The sequence below is a fragment of the Indicator indicator genome, chromosome 13 (assembly GCF_027791375.1).
Source record: "Indicator indicator isolate 239-I01 chromosome 13, UM_Iind_1.1, whole genome shotgun sequence".
NCBI classification, from domain to species: domain Eukaryota; kingdom Metazoa; phylum Chordata; class Aves; order Piciformes; family Indicatoridae; genus Indicator; species Indicator indicator.
The window spans coordinates 6,965,979-6,988,486 of record NC_072022.1 but is presented as its reverse complement, the minus strand read 5'-3'; the positions used below and the strand labels follow the sequence as shown (position 1 = coordinate 6,988,486).

At 44.9% G+C, this 22,508-nt stretch overlaps 1 protein-coding gene across 1 annotated transcript; it reads left to right on the top strand.

Annotated features, from left to right (window-relative positions):
- The first annotated feature begins 448 nt into the window (after positions 1-448).
- MELTF (melanotransferrin) lies at positions 449-21,862 on the top strand. Its single transcript, XM_054386148.1, has 15 exons — positions 449-494; positions 3,583-3,737; positions 8,249-8,348; positions 10,265-10,447; positions 11,119-11,275; positions 12,111-12,178; positions 13,337-13,524; positions 13,711-13,891; positions 14,812-14,963; positions 15,380-15,476; positions 16,961-17,155; positions 18,145-18,301; positions 20,495-20,562; positions 20,661-20,848; positions 21,587-21,862. Exons 1-15 carry the CDS (start codon positions 449-451, stop codon positions 21,860-21,862), a joined length of 2,211 nt encoding a protein of 736 aa, XP_054242123.1.
- The last annotated feature ends 646 nt before the right edge of the window (positions 21,863-22,508 follow it).

Here is a 22,508-nt window from a genome sequence, read left to right as displayed (position 1 = left end):
TGTCAGATGAAGTGCTTATCTTGAATCTACTTTTGCTTCCTCAGACCCAACGCATAGGGAATAGACAGAACTCGTACTGAAAATGAGCATTTCCTTGTGCTGCCCTCCTTTTACCCCATGCAGACTGTGTGCAGCTGTTTGTTTAAGGCTTTAGGTGGTGCTGCAACAGTAACAACCTCATTGGTGCCTCAGATGTTTTGCAATTTCCCAGTCTGCATTTTTTTGCAAGTGGAGAGGCAGTGTGAAGAGAGGTAGGCTTTTTTTACCTCATAATCATGATGAGGTGCCGTGTGCCAAGGTAAGCAAGCTAAAGCATTGAACAAAGTGCACCTGCAGTTGAATGCTGCTGATCTTTACCCAAGAGCAGGCTGAGGAGAGCACATTTGCAGAAAACCTGATCCCTAGGGATTCTGAAGGCCAGAAAAGCACAAATCCCAAGGTTTTCACCATGAAGAGCTCCAGAAACGTCTTCTGTCTTCTCTTCTGTCATGTTGGTAAGTGCCCTCCAAACACTTTTGCTATGGTGTGGTGTCTTTGAGGTTGACTTCCATGTGATATGAGAAAACAGAGGGAAGCAAAAACCATTTCAGAACCAATCTCATATGGCAAGGAAAAGAGAAAACTGAAAAAAATAGAGGAGGAGTAGAAAGAAAAAGCTGTATTGAACACCTTGTATGTCTTGATTCATTGGTGTCAGATGCTGTCTTTCCTCAGCACTGGATCTGCTTTTGGTCCAGTGGTGTCTTGTTCCTCACAAGTGTGAGCAGTTCTCTGACCCTTTCTTTGTCAAAAGAGAAATATTTGCCTTATTCCATTGATCATGCTCTGTGCCACATGTTGCCTTTCTCTTTTTGCTTTGAATTTCACCAGAGGTGTGGATGCTGTTGCTGAAGCACTGCACAGTTCTCCCCAAAGAAATTAACCTAGTTTGTCTTTATTTTTATTCCATCATGCCTATTGAAAACCCCTAAGAGAGTACTAACAGCCATTTGCTGTTTGTTGCACAATGTGGTACTGCTGCTTTCAGCAGGTGTGAATTGCATGTATGCCAGGGATGAAGCTGGATGTGTGTTTGGGACCTGATTTCAAATGGAAGTTGCCAGGCAGAAACAAGAAAATTGTAAATGAACTTGGGTTCAGAGACTAACCTGCTGTTTAAGGTGTACTTGGTTGGCATTAGGAAGAGAATCTAACTACAGACCTTGTGCATGCTCAAGCCCCCTTCAGATGGGTTACTTCTAAGGAAGGAAATGGCACGTTGCCCAGGATCTGGCTTTACTTTTTTTCCACTTCCTGTAACACAGTTCAGTTTGGGAAGGGACAAATTAATTGCCACTTTCAGAAGAGGGAGAAAAAATCCAAGAGATTCATGCTGGGTCACCATTTTGGCTGAAATGCAGAGCCAAATGAGCTTTGTTTCAGGTCTATATGGCTAATGATTTCTTCATACAGTTCATGCATTTTTCTCCTGTGTCTTTCAATTGACAATCAGAATGCTGAGGCTGAAGAGTGGCACTTAGCCATGCATACTGTGCTGCTGACACCCCAGTTTAATTTCCTCTTGCTTGTGTTTACCAGATCTAAAACTCAAGCCTGTTTATCAGTTAAAACCTTGATTCTTCCTCTTGCCCCAATAAATCAATGGTGAAAATTTCACCAAGGTAAATGAGGTAAAGGTTAAGCTTCCATGAAGTGCCTTTTTACCATGGCTCTGTTGTGCTTCTAACCATCTTGATTTTCAGATTTCCTGCATCTCAGACATGGGCAGTTGTTTCTCTCTCTGCTACCACATGCTGCCATAAAAACTTCCTGTAAGCTTTCCAAGTCTGACTTCATGTTTGTTGACAGCAGCAGAGTTGGCTCTGAGTTGCAGTGAAACAACAAGCCCAAGCCTCTGATTCATTATTGGGTGCAAAACAAGCAGTGTGGTATCACCAGTCCTGTTTAGTCTGCAGTCACTGAGTCAGAAAATGTGGTGCATGGCTACTCTTGAGCACCAGTGGAGTCATTTGAACTTGCCAAGTTGGATGTGGTGTCTACACTGCGTGACAGTGGTGGGAAAGTAAAGAGCCAGGTAGAGTTTTTAGAAAACCACAGGATAAATAACTTACAGAAGTGTCACAACTTAAACATTTAAATTGTAGGAAAGCAATGGAGTGTGGTGCCCTCTGCTTACAAAAATTGTCTGTGGTGGTTTATCAGCATAAGCCATGCTTGCAGGGGCACTGTAAGTACAGCTGCACCCTTTGCTCATGATGACATTGCCTTACCAAAGCAACAAAGTGTTTGCAGCTTCGGTGCTTAGCAGCGGTTGGGCCTGCTGAAAGACACCTTTCTTCACTGATTAATGCAATCTCCTCTGCTGAACTTCAATCTTTTCATTCATGGACCCACCCTCCTCTTTTCCTGACTGGAAATGACCTCTTATGAAAGAGTGTTTTGAAGGGGCAGGTTTACTTTTCTAGTTTTCATAACAAGCCTAGTGGCAAGACTCCTGAGCACTGAAGATTGTTTTTTTCCTTTAGACCAAAGAGAGCTGAGGCAGGACTCCAGGTACTGACTGGGAATGCCTGAGACAGAGTTGTCTTTGTACAGCCTCTTTGGTTTTGCAGTGTATCATTTCAAATAAGCTTAGAACGGTTTGGGTTGGAAGCAACATTAAAGATAACCTAGTTCCAGTCCTGTCATTGGCAGGAACACCTTCTGTTAGACCAGGTTGCTCAAAGCCCCATCTAACCTGGCTTTGAATGTTTCTAGAGAGAGGGCATCCTCAGCTTCTCAGGGCACCCTGTTCTAGTGTCTCACCACCTTTACCCTGAAGAATTTCTCCCATATGTCTAATCTATATCTACCCTCTTTCAGTTCAAAACCATTACCCCTCATCCTTGATGAAAGTCCCTTCCCAGCTTTTCTGTAGGCCCTCTGTAACTACTAGAAGGTTACTATAAAGCTCTCCCTGGAACTTCCTCCAGGCTGAACAGCCCCAGCTCTCTCAGCCTGTCCTCAGAGGGGAGGTGATCTTCATGGCTCTCCTCTGGACCCACTCAAGCAGATCTGTGTGTCAGAGTTGGACAGAGTGCTCCAAATGGGGTCTCATGAGAGCAGAATAGAAGGGGTGAATCATATCTCTCATCCTGCTGGCCACACTTCTTTTGGTGCAGCCCAGGATGAGATGGGCATTTGGGGCTACGAGTGCACCTTACTGGCTTGTGTTCAGTTTTTTTGTCCACCAATACCCCCAGGTCATCCTCTGCAGGGCTGCTCTCCATCTACCAAATGCCTAGACTGTATCTGTGCTTGAGGTTCCCCTGACCCAAGTGCAGGACCTTGCACTGAACTTTGTTGAACTTAATGAGGTTAGCATGGATCCTGTTGCCAGCCCCGAAAGCTTGGATGTTTGTCTTATCTGAATGCAAGTGCGAAGCATCTGTAAAGCCTCACTGTCGAATGAGCCTTGATTCCTTTGTGGTTTGGGGAGAGGAATGGAATTAAAGGTTGAATCTTTGGGAACTTTTAAATATGAAGGTCTGTTACAAAGGCCCTGATGTGTTGTGTAATATTTTCTCTCGGTGTTGTTTGCAGCTCTCAGCCTGGAACGTGTCCGATGGTGCACTGTCTCTGAGCAGGAATTTTCCAAGTGTAGTGACATGAGGAAGGCCTTTGGTGGGGTTGGCATCCTTCCCCCTCTGGAGTGCACAAAGGGAGGGTCAGCTGCTAACTGTACCCAAATGATCAAGGTGAGTCGTGAGTGACAGCAGTGTCATAGATTTCATTTCCCCACGTGCCTGATAATAATAATGCAGTGGTGATGTCCACACTCTGCAGGGAGTGTCTGCTGATCCTGGCAGCTGTCCATATGCTTCCTAGCATTCAGGTCTGAAAAATTGAAGTCTGTATGTTTTTGATAAAAGACATAAAGGTACAGATATGAACCTGAACATCAGAATGACCCTGTGTCATCTGTTTGGCTGGTCACATCTGGCCTGTCATTAGGAATGCGGTCGAAGTCTTAAATATGTCCTTCCAAATGCTAATCTTTGATTTGGGAATTGTGTCAGATTTATTTAGCAGATATTTAAGAAGGGATGGAGCTGTAAGATGCAGACAGCAGTTAAAACTGTGCTGCTGAGCCTCTAAGTAGATTGTATTTTAATAAACCCTGGATCAAATTTCCAATTTAGTGTCCCGTGGTGGAAATTGCTGTATATACAGATGAGATGAGTGTGAAGCCAAATCACATCTCCCAGTACTGAAGCAGGACAAAGCAGCAAGCAGGGTGAGCAAAGGGCATGCAGGCCCAGCTCTGTTAATTCATCTGCCCAGAGTGTTCCCAGTTTCCAAAAGGAGCATGGCTCTGGGGCAGGTTTTAACCACTGTAAACATGTGGCTTTGCAAAATTTCCTATGGAAAATTTCCCCCTCTCTAAGAGGGGAGGTGGTGGGAGGCAGCAGACTGGAGGAAATGTGGAGGCAGGTAATCATTGTTGTCTTCACTGGCAGAGTGTGTGGGGGAAGGGGAGGATGGCTGGCTCTGTTCCTAAATATTATTTTTGTATCCTTGGTAGACATGCCCAGAAATCAGGGTTTGGTCAAGGGGATGCAGCCTGTCAAAGACAGGAAATGAGGCCTGGCAGAGCAGTTGAAGGGAGATGAGGAAGGTGGTTGTGTGGCCAGAAAAAAGGAACAGGTTTCAGAAATTGGGATCTTGTAATTTTTTTGTCAACAGAAGCTGAAGGGTTGTCTGCTAGAACTGCTGCTCTGCCTCCTGGTAAACACTGCTCTTGAGCAAGGGAATCAAGGCTGTACTGAAGAATGTGGGGAGCAGATACCAATACATACATGGATCTTACCTTGGATTAGACAGGAAATAATTTCTAGTGTCAGATCTTCCTAGAACTGCTTGGCTGATGGCTGCACCCCACAGAGGGAGCTGTTAAGACTCTGCAGAGCAGGTTATTAAAAAGGCTGATGAGTGTTTCTGAACAGCCTGCATGCAGAGCTGCATTTGTAAGCCACTGCAAGCAGCAGGCACCTGCCTAAAGCCTGGGATTCCTATAAAACTTGATGAGCTGGACTCAGAGACCTGCAGGCAGGTAGCATCAGTGAGTAGCTTTCTGACTGAATGAATCTTCACTCCAAGACAAGGCTTTGTCCTTGAGACCTCGTTTTTCTTGTGCTAATAATCTACTAGATGTTTAAGCTGTGCAGGTCTGTTTGGAACCCCCAAGTCCACATCTGCACTGAACTCTGCCCTTTGAGGCCAAAAAGGGAGTGGGATGCAATGCCTGAGGAAGCAGAGATCTGCTGGTTTATAACACTATGTAACTTGGACTTAGTCCTGTGAGTGTGTTAGCAGATGGATAAAGGAAAAGCTCTTTTTCTTTGGAGGTATTTAAAAATTGAGACATGTTAAATGTTGTCAGGATCCCTAGTTTAATATTTAAATGTGACCCAGAGCTGTTCTTCAGCAGGTCTTTAAACACCTCTGTAGGTAATTCTCAAGTGCTGTGACACACAGAAATTAAATCCCTCTGAAAATAATTAACAAGGTATTACCATCTGCATACAGACTTAAAAAAAAATCAAACATGGAAAAATCCTTAGCTTCTCTAAATGTGTTAGTAAATGTTTGCTAGAAAAATGGAATAAAAAGAATACCCAGCCTGTTGCTGATTTGTCCCCTCAGCAGTGACTGTATGCATTTAAAGGGGAGGTCTGTAGCCTGTGAAGTACTTCACATTAAATACCACACCAAGCTGTGGTACCCTTGAGGGCAGGGATGCCATCCAGAAGGATCTTGACAAGCATGTGAAGTGGGCCAGTGCCAACTGCATGACGTTCAACAACTCAAAGTGCAAGGTCCTGCATCTGGGTCAGGCCAACCCCAGGCACAAAAACAGGCTGGGTTGAGAGTAGCTCTGAAGAAAGAGACTTAGGAGTGTTGGTTGATGAGCAGCTCCCCAATGGCCAGCAGTGCCCTCCTGCAGCCCAGCACAGAGCTGCTTGCTGGGCTGCAGCCAGAGGAGTGTCACCAGCAGGGCAAGAGATTCTGCCCCTTGACTCTGCTTTGCTGAGACCTCACCTCCAATGCTGCCTCCAGTTCTGGTGTCCCCATCACAAGGAGGACACAGAGCTGTTGGCACGAGTCCAGAGGAGGCCACAAAGATGATCAAAGGGTTGGAATACCTCTGCTATGAGGATAGGCTTTAGGGTACTGGGGCTGTTCAGTCTGGAGAAGAGAAGGCTCCAGAGTGACCTTAGAGCTGCCTTCCAATACCTAAAGGAATCCTGCAGGAAGGCTGCAGAGGGACTTTTCATGATAGTGTCTAGAGACAGGATAAGGGGAAATGGTTTGAGGCTGAGGGAGAGCAGAGTTAGACTGGAGCTTAAGAAGTTCTTCAGTACAAGGGTGGTGAGACTCTGGAATAGGTTGCCCAAGGAGCTTGTGGATGCCTCCCTGAGGGTCTCTCTGAGTCAATTTGGATGAGGCCTTGAGCAGTTCAGTCTACTTGAGAGGTGTCCCTGCCCATGGCGGGGAGGTGGTAGCAGATGATCTCTAAGGTTCCTTAGCCATTCAATGAGTTTTTCTGTCTTGTTTTGTGGTTTATACGCTGTCAGGTATACACAAGCTGTTGATGGGAGGTTCTTCTCCTAAACAGAGCTCAAAGGTTCAGCTTTCAAATCAGAAAGTGCTATCTCATGTGGGAATATGTCCATGTAATACAGTCCTTGTCCTCCATGTCCAGCCCTTTCCATTTTATCTGCTCTGTTTCCTGTCCACCACCAGTCCTAGAGGGTCATTTTGTTCTCCTTGAGAGTGAGGTCCTTTTAACTCCAGTCTCCTCTTCCTCTCACTGTCAGGTGTCCCTTCTGAACACCCAGCTGTGTTTGATTTCTAAACTGTCATCCTGTGCTCTGGCTCTCTCACCACTGGAACACCAGATCTGGTTATTCCAGTAAAGATTGTGCACGTTCTTTAAGATGCAAATATATCACAACCTTGATTCCTCTCCAGGTTCCCCTAAAGTTTTGTTCAGCTCCCATTCATGAGAAGCAACTCTTGGGGCATCTATTGGTCCAGCTAATTATTGGATATAATTTTTCTCTCTTGAGCCAAATAAGTAAAATACTTAAATTACACAGCAACTTCAAATCTGATTTAGGTATCAACAGCAATGCATCACCTCTGGTCTCATGTGATCCCTTACAAAATGTTCAAGCTTTTCATGTGGCTCAGCCTGTAGGAAATGGCTGTGGAACACCAGGCAGTGTAACCCAACCAGTGCTCAGCAAACTGCCATGAGATGGGTGAACTCAATTATCCATTCCAGTGCCGAGCCAGAGGTTAAGCAAACTTTGATAAGAAACCTGGAGTTGGCTTAGAAATGCAAATTGTCAAGCTGCTGCATATCTTCTCAGCAGTGTCTTGTTGCTGTGTGAGATGCCATCTCCAGGGTTCCACCAGGTTCAGTACACAATGAGAGCCAGGTTCAGCTGATCAGGGTGCAGATAGCAGTTTGCCAGTTCTTGCTGCTGTGGGAATTGCAATCCTGTGCTATCCAGGGCAATCTTGCAGCTGTAGCAGGATTCCAGCCAGCTTGGTGTCACAGTCGGTCCAAAAGATACGTTGTTGGACACCTTCCCAGCAGTGAATGCCCCACGTTTGTGTTCCCCCACCTTGGAGAGGCTTTTTAGGTGCTTTCCTTCTCTGAAATTCTCTGACATCTGCTGCCCCTCTCCCCAGATGTGTGGCTGTGTCTACTGAGGTACAAGCCAGTATGATTAAGGTTGCTTTCTGAGTCCACTGAGGCATTCAGAGGACATCACGTCAGACTATGTGTGTACAATCTCAAAAATCTATTTACTTGTTTAAATCTTCAAGCTTTGGGGCAGTAGGTATAGAGATGAATGGAACTCAGATGGGTGGGCCTCAAGATTAATGACAGAGCTGCAGGATCTTTTTCTGAGATTTCTTTGGACTATGAAGATATCTCTGGACTGTGAAGGCTAGTGGAGCCATCGTGGGCCAGGGCTGTCTTCTGCATCATTCCTGAAGGAGGGCAGTTGTGAAGTTCTGAAGTCCCACTTGGTAATTGTTCTTCAGAAATTTGAGTGCCCTTAAAAGAAGTTTTTGGAGAAAGATACATGAATGGGCCTCTTCTCTTAAATTCCTGGGTACTCTGCCTCTGGCTGTTCAGAGATCCTGATAATTAAGCTTCAGTGTGTGTTCTGCCCTTGTGTCTGCACAGGATGATTTGGCAGATGCAGTGGCACTGGATGGCCGTTTGATTTACCAGGCTGGAAAAGAGCATGGTCTGAAACCTGTGGTTGGAGAAGTATATGATCAAGGTATGTTCTGATTAAATAACTTTTAGACCACCTCATGCAAGGTTTTTCTTATGTATTTTTGCTGTTTTCATTTTATTTTGGCTCCCTTTCCTGAAGACTCTAAATACTAGGTAATGGTCAGGTTCCTTTTTGGGTGTTCCTGCCTGTAACAGAATGTTTGTTGGGGTTTGGTTTGTTTGGCTTTGTTGGGGTTTTTTGTTTACTGTCTCACTGCTAAGTGTCTTCTTGGTTCCATGCTTTGCAGATAAATCAATGAATTGCAAAGCATAAGTTGTTATTAGGCCTCTGTCTCAATCCCATAAATCAGAACAATTAGCTTTTTGGTTTAATGGTGTATAGGATTACCTCCTGGAAGGAAGGAAGTGATACATTCTGCTCCTTATCTGGGTGTCCTTAAGCTTTGAGTTTCTTTCAGGACAGAGAGAGTAATCCAGTCATCCTGACTAAGGGCTCAGGATCAACATGTTTGTCTAGTTCAGAGCTGGAAGATGTCTCCTGTAACTCTGAGAGACTCAGATTCCAGGGATGGAACAGCTATGGAAGTGTAACAGTGTGAGAGCTGAAAACCTCCTCCCACACCGACAATAACCAGGCTAGCTCAGTCTGGAAGCAAATGCAAGCTGTATTTACAAGCAAATCTACAATCTATGATGAAATGCCATGAATATGTACAAATAGACACTATTCACAACATTTACAAATATGTACAGTCAACAGGAAAGCACAACCAAGCCCCCTGGCTTCCCCCTCCCCTGGAGGGGCTATGCTTCTTCCCCAAGGGGCCTTTCCCCAAGGGGCCTTCCCTCCCCAGACCCTTCTGGCAGAAGGCAGAGAGTCAAGAAGCAGAGAGGCTGTTAGATTTCTCTTGTCAAGGTCAGTATGCAGGTGTGTTATCTTCAGCCAGGAAAGAAGAGGCAGGCAGACAGAAGCCGAGCAAGCTGAGACTGAGACACTTTGTTTTGAGTAGAGATACTTAAACATTTCTATCTCTCCAGTGGAAGTGTTTAGAATAATCATTATTTTGCTTTCTTACACCCAATAGTGATTTATTTACGTTCTTTCACTTTCTCTGGTCAAACTTTGTGAAGAAAAATTAAAGACAGTCTTAAAACCATCACAGGAAGCAGCCTGCAGGCAGTGATGTCCCACCACTCTGTTGTGAGATGGAGCTGGGTTTAGTTTGCTGCTGGGTCTTGGTGTGATCTGGACAAGGCATCCTCAGAAGTGCCTCTTAGGCTCAGTCCACAAGGACTGGGATAGCCTACCGCAGCACACACCCTACCACGACTACACACAGAGGTCCCATTAACCACAGCATGACCCTGGGTATGTGAACTGTACTTCAGTTTCTCAAAACCACATGGGCTTCGTGATTCAGAGGCTGCCTATCTTCCTTAGTCAGGTTCTGAACTGAAATCAGAGAGAAGTGAATGAAATTTAGTGATTTCTGACCTGAACAAAGTCAGGTTGAATGACCTTATGGCTGTTTCTGACCCTGAAGTCTTGACTTCTGAGTTGTATCAAACTGTAAAAGAGAATAAAATCAACTGAGATGCTCTGGTGACATCCACTTGCTGTGCTGTGTCAAAATGCAGATAAATTAGTAGGCAACTGGGGAATATTTTTTTTGTCATTAATTCTATTATTCTAACTAACCAATATAAAATTCCTTCTTGTAAGGAAACTTTGGATGTTTTTCATCCCATGACCTTCAATGTTATTGCCGATTGCTGGTGGCCTTTAACTAAGTCATTTCACATTGAGAAGATACTGAAAGCTATTCACTCACCATCAGCAGGTTCTCACCAAGGATGTGAACAATGTGACTTGCTGGTGGGTAGGGGAGCCACAAATCAGTGTGTCTCCCTGTAGTGCTGCTGTGAGGCTACTTGCTTCTCTTTCTACCCATGCTGCAGAGTTTGGAGCTTCCTATTACGCCGTGGCTGTGGTAAGGAAGGACTCCAGCATCACCATCAACAGCTTGAAGAATGTCACTTCATGTCACACAGGCATCAACAGAACTGCAGGCTGGGATGTGCCAGTAGGTTATCTAATTGACAGTGGCCATCTGGCAGCAATGGGATGTGACCTCCCAAAAGGTAAGAAAGAAAAAAGAAGAGAAGGCTGAGAGGGGATCTTATCAAGGTCTAGAAATATCTCAGGGGTGGGTGTCAAGATGAAGAGGCCAGGCTCTTCTCAGTGGTGCCCAGTGATAGGATGAGGAAATACGGAACACAGGAGGTTCCACCTCAACATGAGGAGACACTTCTTTAGGGTGAGGGTGGTGGAGCTCTGGAACAGGCTGCTCAGAGAGGCTGTGAAGTCTCCTGCTCTAGAGACTTTCAAAACCCACCTGAAATGCGTTCCTGTGTGGCCTGCCCTGTGTGATCCTGCTTTGGCAGTGGGGCTGGACTTGGATGATCTCTAGAGATCCCTTCCAACTCCTAACATTCTGTGATCCTGTGTAAGAGTTACAGGGTGAAGAGCTGTTCTTCAGCAAGGGCTTTCCATATGGTCTTGGGACCCTGCATGTCGACAGACGTGTGGTTCTAACTGTTGTTTTAGTCCTTCCTTGTAAGACAGAATAAACCTGATGTAGGTCTGATGAAGACTGCAGTTGTTTTTTACTTTTTAAGCTTGGAAACCATCTTTTCAGAACAAACTGATTTATCCCTTCTAAATGCTTTTAGACATGTACTGTGTAGCTGTGTTAAAATGAGATTCTAGGATTGGTTTATTAATTGCTAAGAATTTCTCCTTTCATATTTAGCTGTAAGTGACTATTTCAGTGCAAGCTGTGTTCCTGGAGCAAATGGCATCAACTATCCCAAATCCCTCTGTCAGCTCTGTAAAGGGGATTTGACTGGGCAGAAGAAGTGTGAACGCAGTTCCCAGGAGCAGTACTATGACTACAGTGGGGCTTTCAGGTAATTTCTTTCACTGTTTTCTATCCATAGCCATCATGCTCAAGCCTTACTGACAGGAAATTGAAGCCAGAGATCTCCTACTTTGTTGTTAGAAAGTCTGGTGTTGTGTTAGGACAACCATGCTTTAAACCTAGACACTGGAAAAAAAGGTAGTTCTAACCCCACTGTTTCAGAGATTAAAACCAAAATGGATATTTAGCACTTATGCTGGGCAGGGACATCCCACAGCTGTTTGCTCTGTCTGGCAGCTGTTGACACAAGTCTGAATGTTTATTTCAGCAGGCTGTGTCTTTCCCAGTAAAACCTGATGACCTCTGGAGTCTGAGAGCTGAACTGCTACCCTACTCAGCTGTTTCAGTCATCCCACCTCAAGCTGCACTGAACTACTGAGTTGCTTTGCCCTCCTTTTTTTGCACACCAATCTTTCCTGTATTTTCCTTCTCCCATCTGTGTGCTGTGTTGCAGCTCCCAGTCCCTGAGTTGTTCTGCAAGGGCAGAATTTGCTCCTGTGAAACACTTCCTTCTGTCTGTGTATTCCCCAGAGGATTCTGTGACTGCCTTAGACAGAGATCTCTCCTGGACAAAGAAGGTCATGGTGTTTGTCCCAGGCAGCACTGAACACATTGTCCATGCTCACCAAATGACAGTGATAGTTTACTTCATGCTCTAACAGCCACTAGTCTGTGCCTTGAGCAAAACTCTAGCAGGAGGAAATAGGTCAGTGTCTGTGGCTGATGAAACATAGCACACAGCCCTCTGGCTGTCAGCTGGCAGTGTCCAGTGCATGGGGGCTGTGCTTTGTAACCCATCCTTGTGCTGGATTTGTATCTCTTAGGTGTTTGGCTGAACGTGCTGGAGAAGTTGCTTTTGTGAAGCACAGCACAGTGCCTGAAAACACAGATGGTGAGTCATCCAGAAGCTTGATGAGTAGTGGCTGCAAGATCTGAAGTACTGTGTCTGCAATGACAGTAGAATGTCAAATGTTTCATTTATTTTCAATTGTGAAATCAGCAAAAAATGTCTAATTCCTCATGCCTTGCTGGAGCATGTCCAGAGAAGGGCAGTGAAGCTGCTGAAGGGCCTGGAGGACAGGTCTTAGGAGAGCAGCTGAGGGAACTGGGATTGTTCAGTCTGGAGAACAGGAGCCTGAGGGGAGACCTCATTGCTCTCTACAGCTACCTGAAAGGAGATCAGAGCGAGAATGGGGGTTGGTCTTTTCTCCCTAGTAACAAATGATAAGACAAGATGAAATGGCCTCAAGTTGTGCCAGGGGAGGTTTAGATTAGATGTTAGTAAAAATGTCTTTCCTGAGAGTGGTCAGACATTGGAACAGGCTGCCCAGGGAGGTGGTGGAGTCACCGTCCCTGGAGATGTTCAATAAACCATGTGGACATGGCACTCTGGGACATGGTTTTATGGTCAATAGATGGACTCGATGATCTCAGAGGTCTTTCCCAACCAAAACAATTCTATGATTCTATTGCACGATTGACAGCAAACCCAGATGTATCCACAGCTGTATGCATCAGGAGATAGAGGTGTCCAGATGATTTTCTTTTGACTTTTTTAATATTTGATAGTTTCAGTAAAGATTAGAAGTAGACTCTTAAGCTTCTTCAGCAGAGAGCTTAAACAGCTCTAAACTGTTTCATACAGAGCTGGGCTGCCCACTGAGGGATTTTAACAAAGTCTAGCAGCAGAAGGTTAACAAGATGTGGCCTGTCCTGTCTGGCCCCTTGAGCATAACATTGCTTTAATATCATGGGCCTGTCTGACTATAATTTACAGGGGGGAAAAAACAAACCCAAAAGTTGCATGTGATGCAAGACTTGGGGTACTGCAGACCCAAGTACAGTTCAGTATTGTCTTGCAAGCGTGAAGCAGTCGATCGTCTTATCAGAAATACAAGACCGAAGGACTGAGATAGGTTGTGCATCCAGCAGTAGTTCAGAGATGCTCAGATGTGTGTTCTGATCCACATGTGCCTGTGATGCTTGGAGAACTCATGGAGGCAGAAGCATCAGCGTGTGTGTTCCATAAGCATGTCCTGTCTGATCTCAGGAAGAAGTCTTTCTTCGTGGGCCCGGCGGCTTCGCTCCCAGGACTTCGAGCTTCTGTGCCGTGACGGCACCAGAGCTGCTGTGACGGAGTGGAGACGCTGCCACCTGGCCAGGGTCCCAGCTCGTGCTGTGCTGGTGCGGCCTGACACCGACGGGGCTGTTGTCTTCCAGCTCCTGAACCAGGGACAGGTAGGACACTGCGTTTTCGTTTCTGTGTTGTATTTCAGAGGAGTGCTCCCGCTCACCTAGCTGATTGAAGCCAGGATGTGTGGGTGCCTTCAGCTCCTTGGGGTCGGAGGGCTGTGCAGGCTGTCACCCATCCCAGCTGGAGGGATGTGTGACAGGTGCGTTTTTTTTCTTTCATTGACATTACAGCAAAGGTTTAATGGGGTAGGTACCAAGTTTCAGATGTTTGACTCTGCAGCCTACGGTGCCCAGAATCTTCTGTTCAGAGACTCCACCACAGAGCTTGTTGCAATCACTGCCCAGAATTACCAGGCATGGCTGGGTGAGGAATACCTTCGTGTCATGCAAGCCCTGAGCTGTGACCCCAGCAGTAAGTAGTCTCTAGATTCCTATTCTTAACCATGAAAGAAAGTAGATGACAACAAAGACCAACTTTTTTTCACCTTTGTTTCCTCCTGATTCTTGGAGGTTATGGCAAGATGCCAGTCTAAGCTTTCAGCATGGAGAAGGTCACTTTTTGGCCTAAATCCAGTACCATGTTGCTGAATATTGTCTTGTGCACATTGGCACACTTTGTGTAATAAGATGCAGGCATTTTCTACCACTCCTGCTGTATGTGAGACATTCCTCTGGTAAGCTGCTGCTGCTGCTACCTGAGACTTGAATTTCTTACCTGCCAATGAGGAGAAGTAGTAACGTGTTGCTGGGTAAATCCTCAGGTAGTCTCTAAGGGATGGATGGATGAATGGATTCCTAGCAGAGAATTTTTTCCAGGAATCTGAGGAAACTCTCACTGCTCTATATTGTGCCTTCTACTATTGAAAGAATGCAGAAATTACTAGGTGTGAAACACAGATTGTAAGAACCTCTGCCTTAAGAAGCTTAATGGCAACTGAACCTCCCAGACGTGTTCTGTGCTGTGACAAAAGCCCCCTACCTCCTAGACGTTTTTGGGTGTTGCTCAGTGACTGTCAGGTGGGAGGAAGCCTGGGTTCAGGGTGGTGTTTTGCTGCCCTCAGATGACGCATTGTGGCTGTGCTCAATGGCCAGCAATTATAGGAGTTCTTGTTCCTTTGCTATTGATGGATTTGCAGTGTGGACATACTGCTGATCTGGAGAGCTCTGTGGTTGTTAGTCAGGTGTCAGTCTGAGCTAGAGAGGTGGTGAGAAACCCTAGAGTAAACATTTTTAATAATGTGGATGGTACATATGTGACAGAGGGCAGTGTGTATCCCTCCTTGTCTATTGCAGAGAAAGCAAACTTGGTGTTTACTTTCTCATTTTGTGCAGCATTGCCAGAAAGCCTGAACTGGTGTGTTGTGTCCACTGAGGAGATTTGGAAATGTGGGGAAATGGCCGTTGCCTTTAAGCAAAAGAATTTGAGCCCAACAATTCAGTGTATTTCAGCCAAGACAAAGGAAGAGTGCATGGAGCTGATCCAGGTAGGCTGCTACAATCCTTGTGCAGTAAACCAAATTAGCAGAAGCTGCTGTCTGCTGGGGAGGTAGGATCAGAGATACACACATTTAGGTGCCCAGCAGGAATAGTGGGTTTTACAGTGGCCTGTAGCTCGCATGGTATAGATGGGCCTGAATCATGATGATCTTCAGCTGTGATGAGGGAGTTGTTGCCCATCTAGCTCAAGCCTGTGCGTGTGACAACTCCTGTCCTCATTTCACTGATGGTGTTTGGGGAGGGTTCTGCAGGGCTCCATATTGCTCTTTTGCTGTCAGACTTGCCCTTTGAGATGAAACGGGCATCATGCTAGAAGTGTCATCATTGTAAGAAGGAAGGTATTTGCTGTTCTGTTTTGGTTTTTTCTCACATAAATCCTAAAGTTTATTATTCTTTTTTTCAGAAAAAGGAAATTCATGCTGTAGTTCTGGGTGGAGCTGATATTTACACAGCTGGGAAGACATATGGCCTTGTACCAGCTGCTGGAGAAAGTTACTCTGGTAAGAAGGTCAGGAAACAAATACAGACTTTTTTTTCCAGGTTGTTTGACAACAGCTCTAAAAGTGCAGTCCCTAGCCCTGCTGGGAAAGCTATTTTCAGAGGAAATGGGAATTACCATCTTAATGTCATGGATAGAGGAGGAAATAAGTATGGGATGAGTTCCTGCAGTGAACTCTTGGCAACTTTTATCTGTCCTGCTGCAGGACCAGGCTGAGTCTTTGGCAGTTCTGAGTCTTGAGCTCTTTATTTGTCTTTTCAATTCTGTAAAAGAAATATTCACAATGATCAAACAAACAAAAAAAAAAAACCCAAAACCCAAGTATTCAGAGAATCAAAGTATTTTTACCATTAGCAAAACTACAGAAATCGTACAGTCTGAAACCAATTCTTCCAGGCAGTGTGGCTGCTTCAAAGTCACTCATGAGAAGAGGACTTGTGGACCTTGTGTCACAAAATCAGAACTTTAGTGTTCTGCAAAATTGATGGAACCCTTAATAAAGGTTTGAGTTTTTCCATCAAAATAATTTCTTAAAGTAGTTTTATCAAGTTACTACTGCCCCCCAAATGTTGTTTTTTGGGGGGATATATTTCTAAGAGCTGATGTTAACAAGAACACTTTCAGGTTCATCTCTGGATGATTCAGCTCAAGTGCACAGCAGTACCAGTACACAGACTGGTGCTCTTGTGGCCAAGAAGGTCAATGCCATCCTGGGGTGTATTAGAAAAAAGGTTGTGGTTAGTAGGTCACGAGAAGTTCTCCTACCCCTCTACTCTGCCTTGGTGAGGCTGCAGCTGGAATATTGTGTCTAGTTCTGGGCCCCTCAGGTCAAGAATGACCTCAGGGAACTGCTTGAAAGAGTCCAGCGCAGAGCCACAAAGATGATTAAGGGAATGAAGCATCTCCCTTATGAGGAGAGACTGAGAGAGCTGGGGCTCTTTTACCTTGGAGAGAAGGAGGCTAAGGGGTGACCTCATTCGTGTCTATAAATATGTAAAGGGTGCGTGCTGAGAGGATGAAGCCAGACTCTGCTCAGTGATGCCCAATGACAGCACAAGGGGCAACGGTGGAAGTTGAGGCCTAGGAAGTTCCATGGAAACAATGAGGAAAAATTTTTTCATGGTGAGGGTGACAGAACACTGGAACAGGCTGCCCTGGGGGGTTGTGGAGTCTCCCTCTCTGGAGACATTCCAAACCTCCCTGAGTGCATTCCTGTGTGACCTGCTCTAGGTGATCCTGGTCTGGCAGGGGGGTTGGACTGGATGATCTTTTGAGGTCCCTTCCAGCCCCTAACATTCTGTGATTCTGTGATAAGGGAATGCAGCATTGTGAAGAATAACCACAAGTGCATTCATCATTCCCAAGCAGCTGATGGTTGCTGCAGCTGATGTTGGCAGGATGGAAGCATAACGGATGTGTAGATGGTCAGTAAGCAGCAGGAATGCTTGAGGGAAGCTGTAACTCATTTTGTGTTCTTTCTGCAAGCGGATGACAGCAGCAATGCATACTATGCTGTGGTGGTGGTGAAACGAAATCCATCCAATGCTTTCACCATCCATGACCTGAAAGGGAAGAAGTCCTGCCACACGGGGCTGGGCCGAACCGCTGGATGGAACATCCCCATCGGCATGCTCATTAAGAGGGGTGTTATCAAGACCAGAGACTGTGATATTCCGCAAGGTAAGACAGCAGGACTGCATGTCAAAAATACACTAACAGTGTAACTGTAGCCTTTGATTAGAGAAGTAGCTCAGACATTTCATAGTTCTATATTAAGTTTGTCTGTCTGTGAAGGGGTGTTGTGTTTTTAATGTAGTGATTTGAAACTCTGAAGTGTGCCACCAGAGTAGACTGGTGGAGAGGTCACGCTGAGGATGTTACATCTACCGCAGAAGTATTCTTGCCTTCTTTCCTTTATCATAAAACCAGTGGTTAATTTAAGTTGGAAGGGATCTTCGGAGGCGATCTAGTCCAACCAATTGCTCAAAGCAGGTCCAGTTAGAACAGATTGCCCAGGGCCCTGTCCAGAGATGGATGGACATTACACACAACCTTGCTGGACTTCAGTCCTAGTGTTTGACCAGCCTTTGTATAAAGAATTTTTTTCTTGTATCTAATCAGAATTTTCCTTCTTGTAACTTCAGTCTGTTGCTTCTTATCCTTTCACTCTGCATCTCTGAGAAGGATCTGAATCTAGCATCTTGAAACAACAGCCCACTTTGTAAATGAGGACAGCCATACAGTTAGCTGTCTTATCTCCAGGCTGCCCAAACCCAGTACTCAGACAAATATGTTTTGTGTTTACAGCCCTCTGGCATCCTAGTATTCTTCCACCATATTTGCTCTAGAACATCAATGTCTTTCTAACACTGGGGGCTCAAAATTTGGCCGAGATATCAGAGGAGAATAACAACTTCCTCTGACTGCTCCACTAACATAACCAGTATGCCTTTGGCCTTCAAAGGCACAAAAGCACACTGACAACTGATGGCCAATTTGTCCAAGTTTTAAAGTTTGTCATTTATTCATTTCAGTAAAGCAGCTGTAACTTCCATTTTTAGTGGTCTTCTGAAACCTCAGTGGTTATAACTTCATGACAGTGTAGCTACTTTTCTTGTGAAGAGCTTATGCCTTGCTGTCATTATATTGGTTTGTCTTTCTTTTCCCAGCTGTGAGTGAGTTTTTCTCTGCCAGTTGCATACCTGGAGCTCAGGAGGGCAATTGCTCACCAAAACTCTGTCAGCTATGTATTGGAGATGATAGTGGAAACCACAAATGCAGTGCAAGTATCCAAGAACGTTACTACAGCTACAATGGAGCCTTCAGGTAAATAATATCTGTGGTTGTTAGTCAGCTTGTCAAAAGGCAAGGAGGAACTCTGCTCCATCCCAGTCAGCAAAAAGCAGTTCTTGCTGCTTGAGTTGGATGGAATGTGCCATCAAGTGTGACATTGTGTCCCCAGATTTCTCCAGCAGTCCAGGTATGTCATAAAGTGTTATATTAAATCATGGCAAAGCCTTTTGCCAACCTGCTGGCTCGCAGCCAACCAGAGGACAATGAGCCAAGTCCCTGCTTCTGTTAGCAGAGCAATGGACACCTACCTAGTGAGGACCAAGTGTGTTGTCATCAGTTTCCAGGCTTCCTGTAATCCAGTTTGACAGACAGTCTGCCACTCTGAGCAGCTGGGAGCTTTAGCAGGGACGCAAGCAAGCCGTAGCCAGTATTTAGCTGCTGTGAGTCCATGCTGAGCATGGCAGGCTAGGGAGGGGAAGCCTTACTCATTGGTGGCTGTATGTGAAGGTAGGTTAGAATTGAGGTGAAAAATAGAGGGTAACAATCTTCTGCAAGGTAGGCGGATTAGTCTGGCTGTGATGCTTAGGTGATCCTCTCTGAAAGAAGAATGAGTTGTGGAAGGTGACTGACATGACCATAAAATACAGCCTCAGATTTTCATATTTCTTTAGCTCTGAATATCTTCAGACTAACCTATCTGCTTCAGACTAACCTATGAGAGATCATTGACATTGTAAATTTCACACACTTGGGGAAAATTAAACTCTGCAGAGTACTGAAAAATCTGTTTGGAACAGCCTTTTCTGATGCAGTGGGAATGCAGTGAACAAACAGCTACTGAGTCCTCAATTACCTGTGTGACATTGTCAGCAACATGGTGCTGAGACCTTTGATTATAAGCACTCATGCTAAACCAGGTGCATGAGAAATACATATGGGTTTGGTTACTCTTAGCAGTAATAACTTTCCCTCACGTTTTCACGACATAAAGCATGCACAATTACAGCTTCCTATCATCTTGTTTTAGGAAACTCGTTTTGAAAATGCTTGTAGAATAAACTACAAGAAACCACCACTGAACTCTATTGCCTCCCCTGCAAGCACACAGTACCCAACACCTGAAAAGCGAGATCTTGCTTAGCTCACCCAGCTCACTGAGTTGAGGCTTATTTGGTTTGTGTGTTATTTGCCGTCGGAAGCAAGTGTGATGCATTTCTTCTATCTGTTGGCTTCATAGTGCAGTTCTAGCAGCAATGTTAGCATGTTAGGGACAAGTTCTTTACCATGAGGGTGGTGGAACACTGCAACGGATGGCCCAGGGAGGTGGTTGAGGCCTCATCCCTAGAAGTATTCAAGGTGAGGCTCATCAGGGCTCTGGGCAACCTGATCTAGTGGAGGATGCTCCTGTTTAATGCAGAGGGGCTTGGACTGGATGACTTTTGGAGGTCCCTTCCAACCCAGACCATTCTATGATCTGCTCAGGGAACTGCAGTGCCTCCTGTTCCCTGTGCTAGACAACACTGCAGTGTACCACAGGAAACAGCAAATGATGCTAAAGGTGTGCTGCTGTTCTACACTTTGGTCCTGAAACCTTATGGAATGGGATGCCACACCTGTAGGAGAGGAGGAAATTTTAGGGTGCCCTTGGCATGTTGGGCCACTTCTGCTTCAGATAATTAGGGGAAACTGAACTTGGTTTGCTTAATCTAACTGCAGTTAGATTAAATAGATGCCTTCAGTGTGCAGGGCTGTAAAAGCACAGTGCCTGGATAAGCACCAAGGGCACTCTAACTTGGAAAGAAAAGTGGGGAAAAAAGGTTGTGTGTGTGTGTGTACATAGGTGGAATTTGAACTATGGCTATACACACGCAAAGGATTTTATTCAAAATGTCTTAAGTGACTTTGTAAGTGGTTTAAAAAGGAGCAAAAGCTGCTGTTAGTAGATACTTCACTCAGTAGCACATATTTTGCTTCTTTGTTCATTTAATATTTCTGTCTCTCATTATTTTTAATTAAAAAAATATATCCTGTTGTATTCCTCTCCTAAAATTCTGAATTCCCAGTATTTTTTAATACCTTGCAAAAGTGCTGGGTATTTCTCCTTTAAAGATGCTTCATTTGTCCAGTGCATTTGTTTGCAGGATTGAATGCTAAACATATCTAAATTCACATTGCTTTGAATTCAGGGATGATTTGAATTGAATTTTTATCTCTCATTTCCTACAGGTGCCTGGCAGAGGACTCTGGAGATGTGGCCTTTGTCAAACACTCGACAGTGTTTGAGAACACAGATGGTACTTACATATCTCTCTATTATAATTCAGTTATTCTTGAACATTTTGGTCTAAAGCATTCAATGACTGGCAAAAACCAATTTCTTTTTTACTTTCAGGTAAAAATACTGATAGCTGGGCCCGAGACTTGAATTCCAGTGATTTCCAGTTACTGTGTCCAAATGGTGCACGTGCTGAAGTCACCCAGTTTGCTGAGTGTCACCTGGCTCAGGTGCCTGCTCAGGCCATTATGGTTCACCCAGATACCAACATTTTTGCTCTGTATGGACTACTGGACAAAGCCCAGGTATTCATAATCAGTTTGTTCTGTGGGAGAGTTATGCATGGTCTTAACAGACCAAGGATGAAGACTGCCATATTATGTTCCCTGCTTCATGGGACTGGCAGCATGTAGTGTGCAGTGCCCTGCTGTTGGTGTGGGAGGCAGAAGGTAAAGACAACCCAGGTAATTCTAGTAAAACCATCCTGGTGCCTAAGGGGTTTCAACTTTTAGCCCAGCTACTGGTTTCAGTGGTTATTTTCCTGGAGCTTAAAGTGTTGCCCCAGGCTGCATGACTTTGAAATCTACTAGAAATGGAGTACATGCTAACACTTTCCTGCCCTGGAATTTTCCTAGGAATGCAAAAGAACATGGCTGGTTATAGGTATGGGGCAGCCATGCACATGGTAAATCTAGGCAGACCATGCTTGGCTGCTGTCAGTACTGAAGTTAGCTAGTTTAAAAGCAATACTTAGTATCTCAAAGCTAGGCTTCAGTCATTTCTGTAACTCCTATGATGCCAAACCATCTATTATACAATATTTAGATAGAAGTTCTTTAAAATACAGCTTTTTCCAGGCAGTAACAAAAAAATTCAAAATCACAAATGCTGTTGGCATTGCCAGTGGCAGAATTCTGTATCTACTAAAGCCTCTACAAGCAAATGTGTGAGAGAGATTCTGCTCCTGTGCATGAATGTTTAATCTGCTAGAGTAATGTGGTACTTAATTGTGCAAAATACTGACAATTTTGCATTGTTTTCAGGACTACTTTGGAAATAGCAGCAATGGAAATGGATTTAAAATGTTTGATTCATCAGCTTTTCATGGAAAAAACCTGATCTTTAAGGATTCTGCTGTTGAGATTGTGCCAGTAGGAGAGAGAAGGACATATGCAGAATGGCTGGGTAGTGAATATATTGAGTCCCTTGAAGGGATGCAAACACAGTGCTCTGGTGCAGGTAACAGGATAAGACAATACCTACTCATGACTACTGCTGTTCCCCTTCTCATTTTGCGTCAGATACAAGGCTTAGACTAGCAAGGTCCAAATGGCAAATTCCAGGACACCTCTGCCCTTCCACCTTTTTCTTCAGATAAGCTGTTGTTTGGTTAATGTGCTGTGCTAACATTTGACTGTGTCTTCCTGCCTCTTTGCAGGGCAAGTGCTAACAGCACCTGCTTGTCAAGGGAGTGGGGTGGGGCTGGAGGCTGCCCCATTGGAACTTGGGGCAGAAGCCAGCAGTACAGTTTACAAGATGAGTCCAAAACTGGAGCATTTTTTGCCATTGTTGCTGATGTTGAAACACCCTGGGCTGGAGGATTCCCAGGTGCTCTTAGATGGATTACTGTTTTTTCTCACCTGTAGAAGAATTTCTTCATTTTGAAAGGCAGTATCAAAACTTGTCTAGTGAACCCTCTGTGGCTCCCTGGCTGGTTCAGACTCCTACATCCCTACTTATCCCATCTCAGTGCTGCTGAGGGTATCAGTTTCTGATGAGCTCTGTTGCCTGAAGAGGTAAGTGTGCAGAGAGACAACCTGCAGTACCTGCCATGGGCAAGATCCTCCATCTTGCAGTAGAAGAAAGTAAGGAGAATCTCTGAAGTCAGTGAATGAAAAAGAAGGCCAGAAAGGCTTGGAGGGGGGATACCTGTTGGCAGAGGAAAAAACGAAGCCAGGTTTGTGC

Bases quoted from the DNA above. Each gene is read 5' to 3' on its own strand.
- MELTF (XM_054386148.1), top strand. From the start codon at position 449: ATGAAGAGCTCCAGAAACGTCTTCTGTCTTCTCTTCTGTCATGTTG. The intron at 10,448-11,118 runs GTAAGAAAGAAA...TTTCATATTTAG, and splicing joins GGGATGTGACCTCCCAAAAG to CTGTAAGTGACTATTTCAGT. The intron at 13,892-14,811 runs GTAAGTAGTCTC...CATTTTGTGCAG, and splicing joins CCTGAGCTGTGACCCCAGCA to CATTGCCAGAAAGCCTGAAC.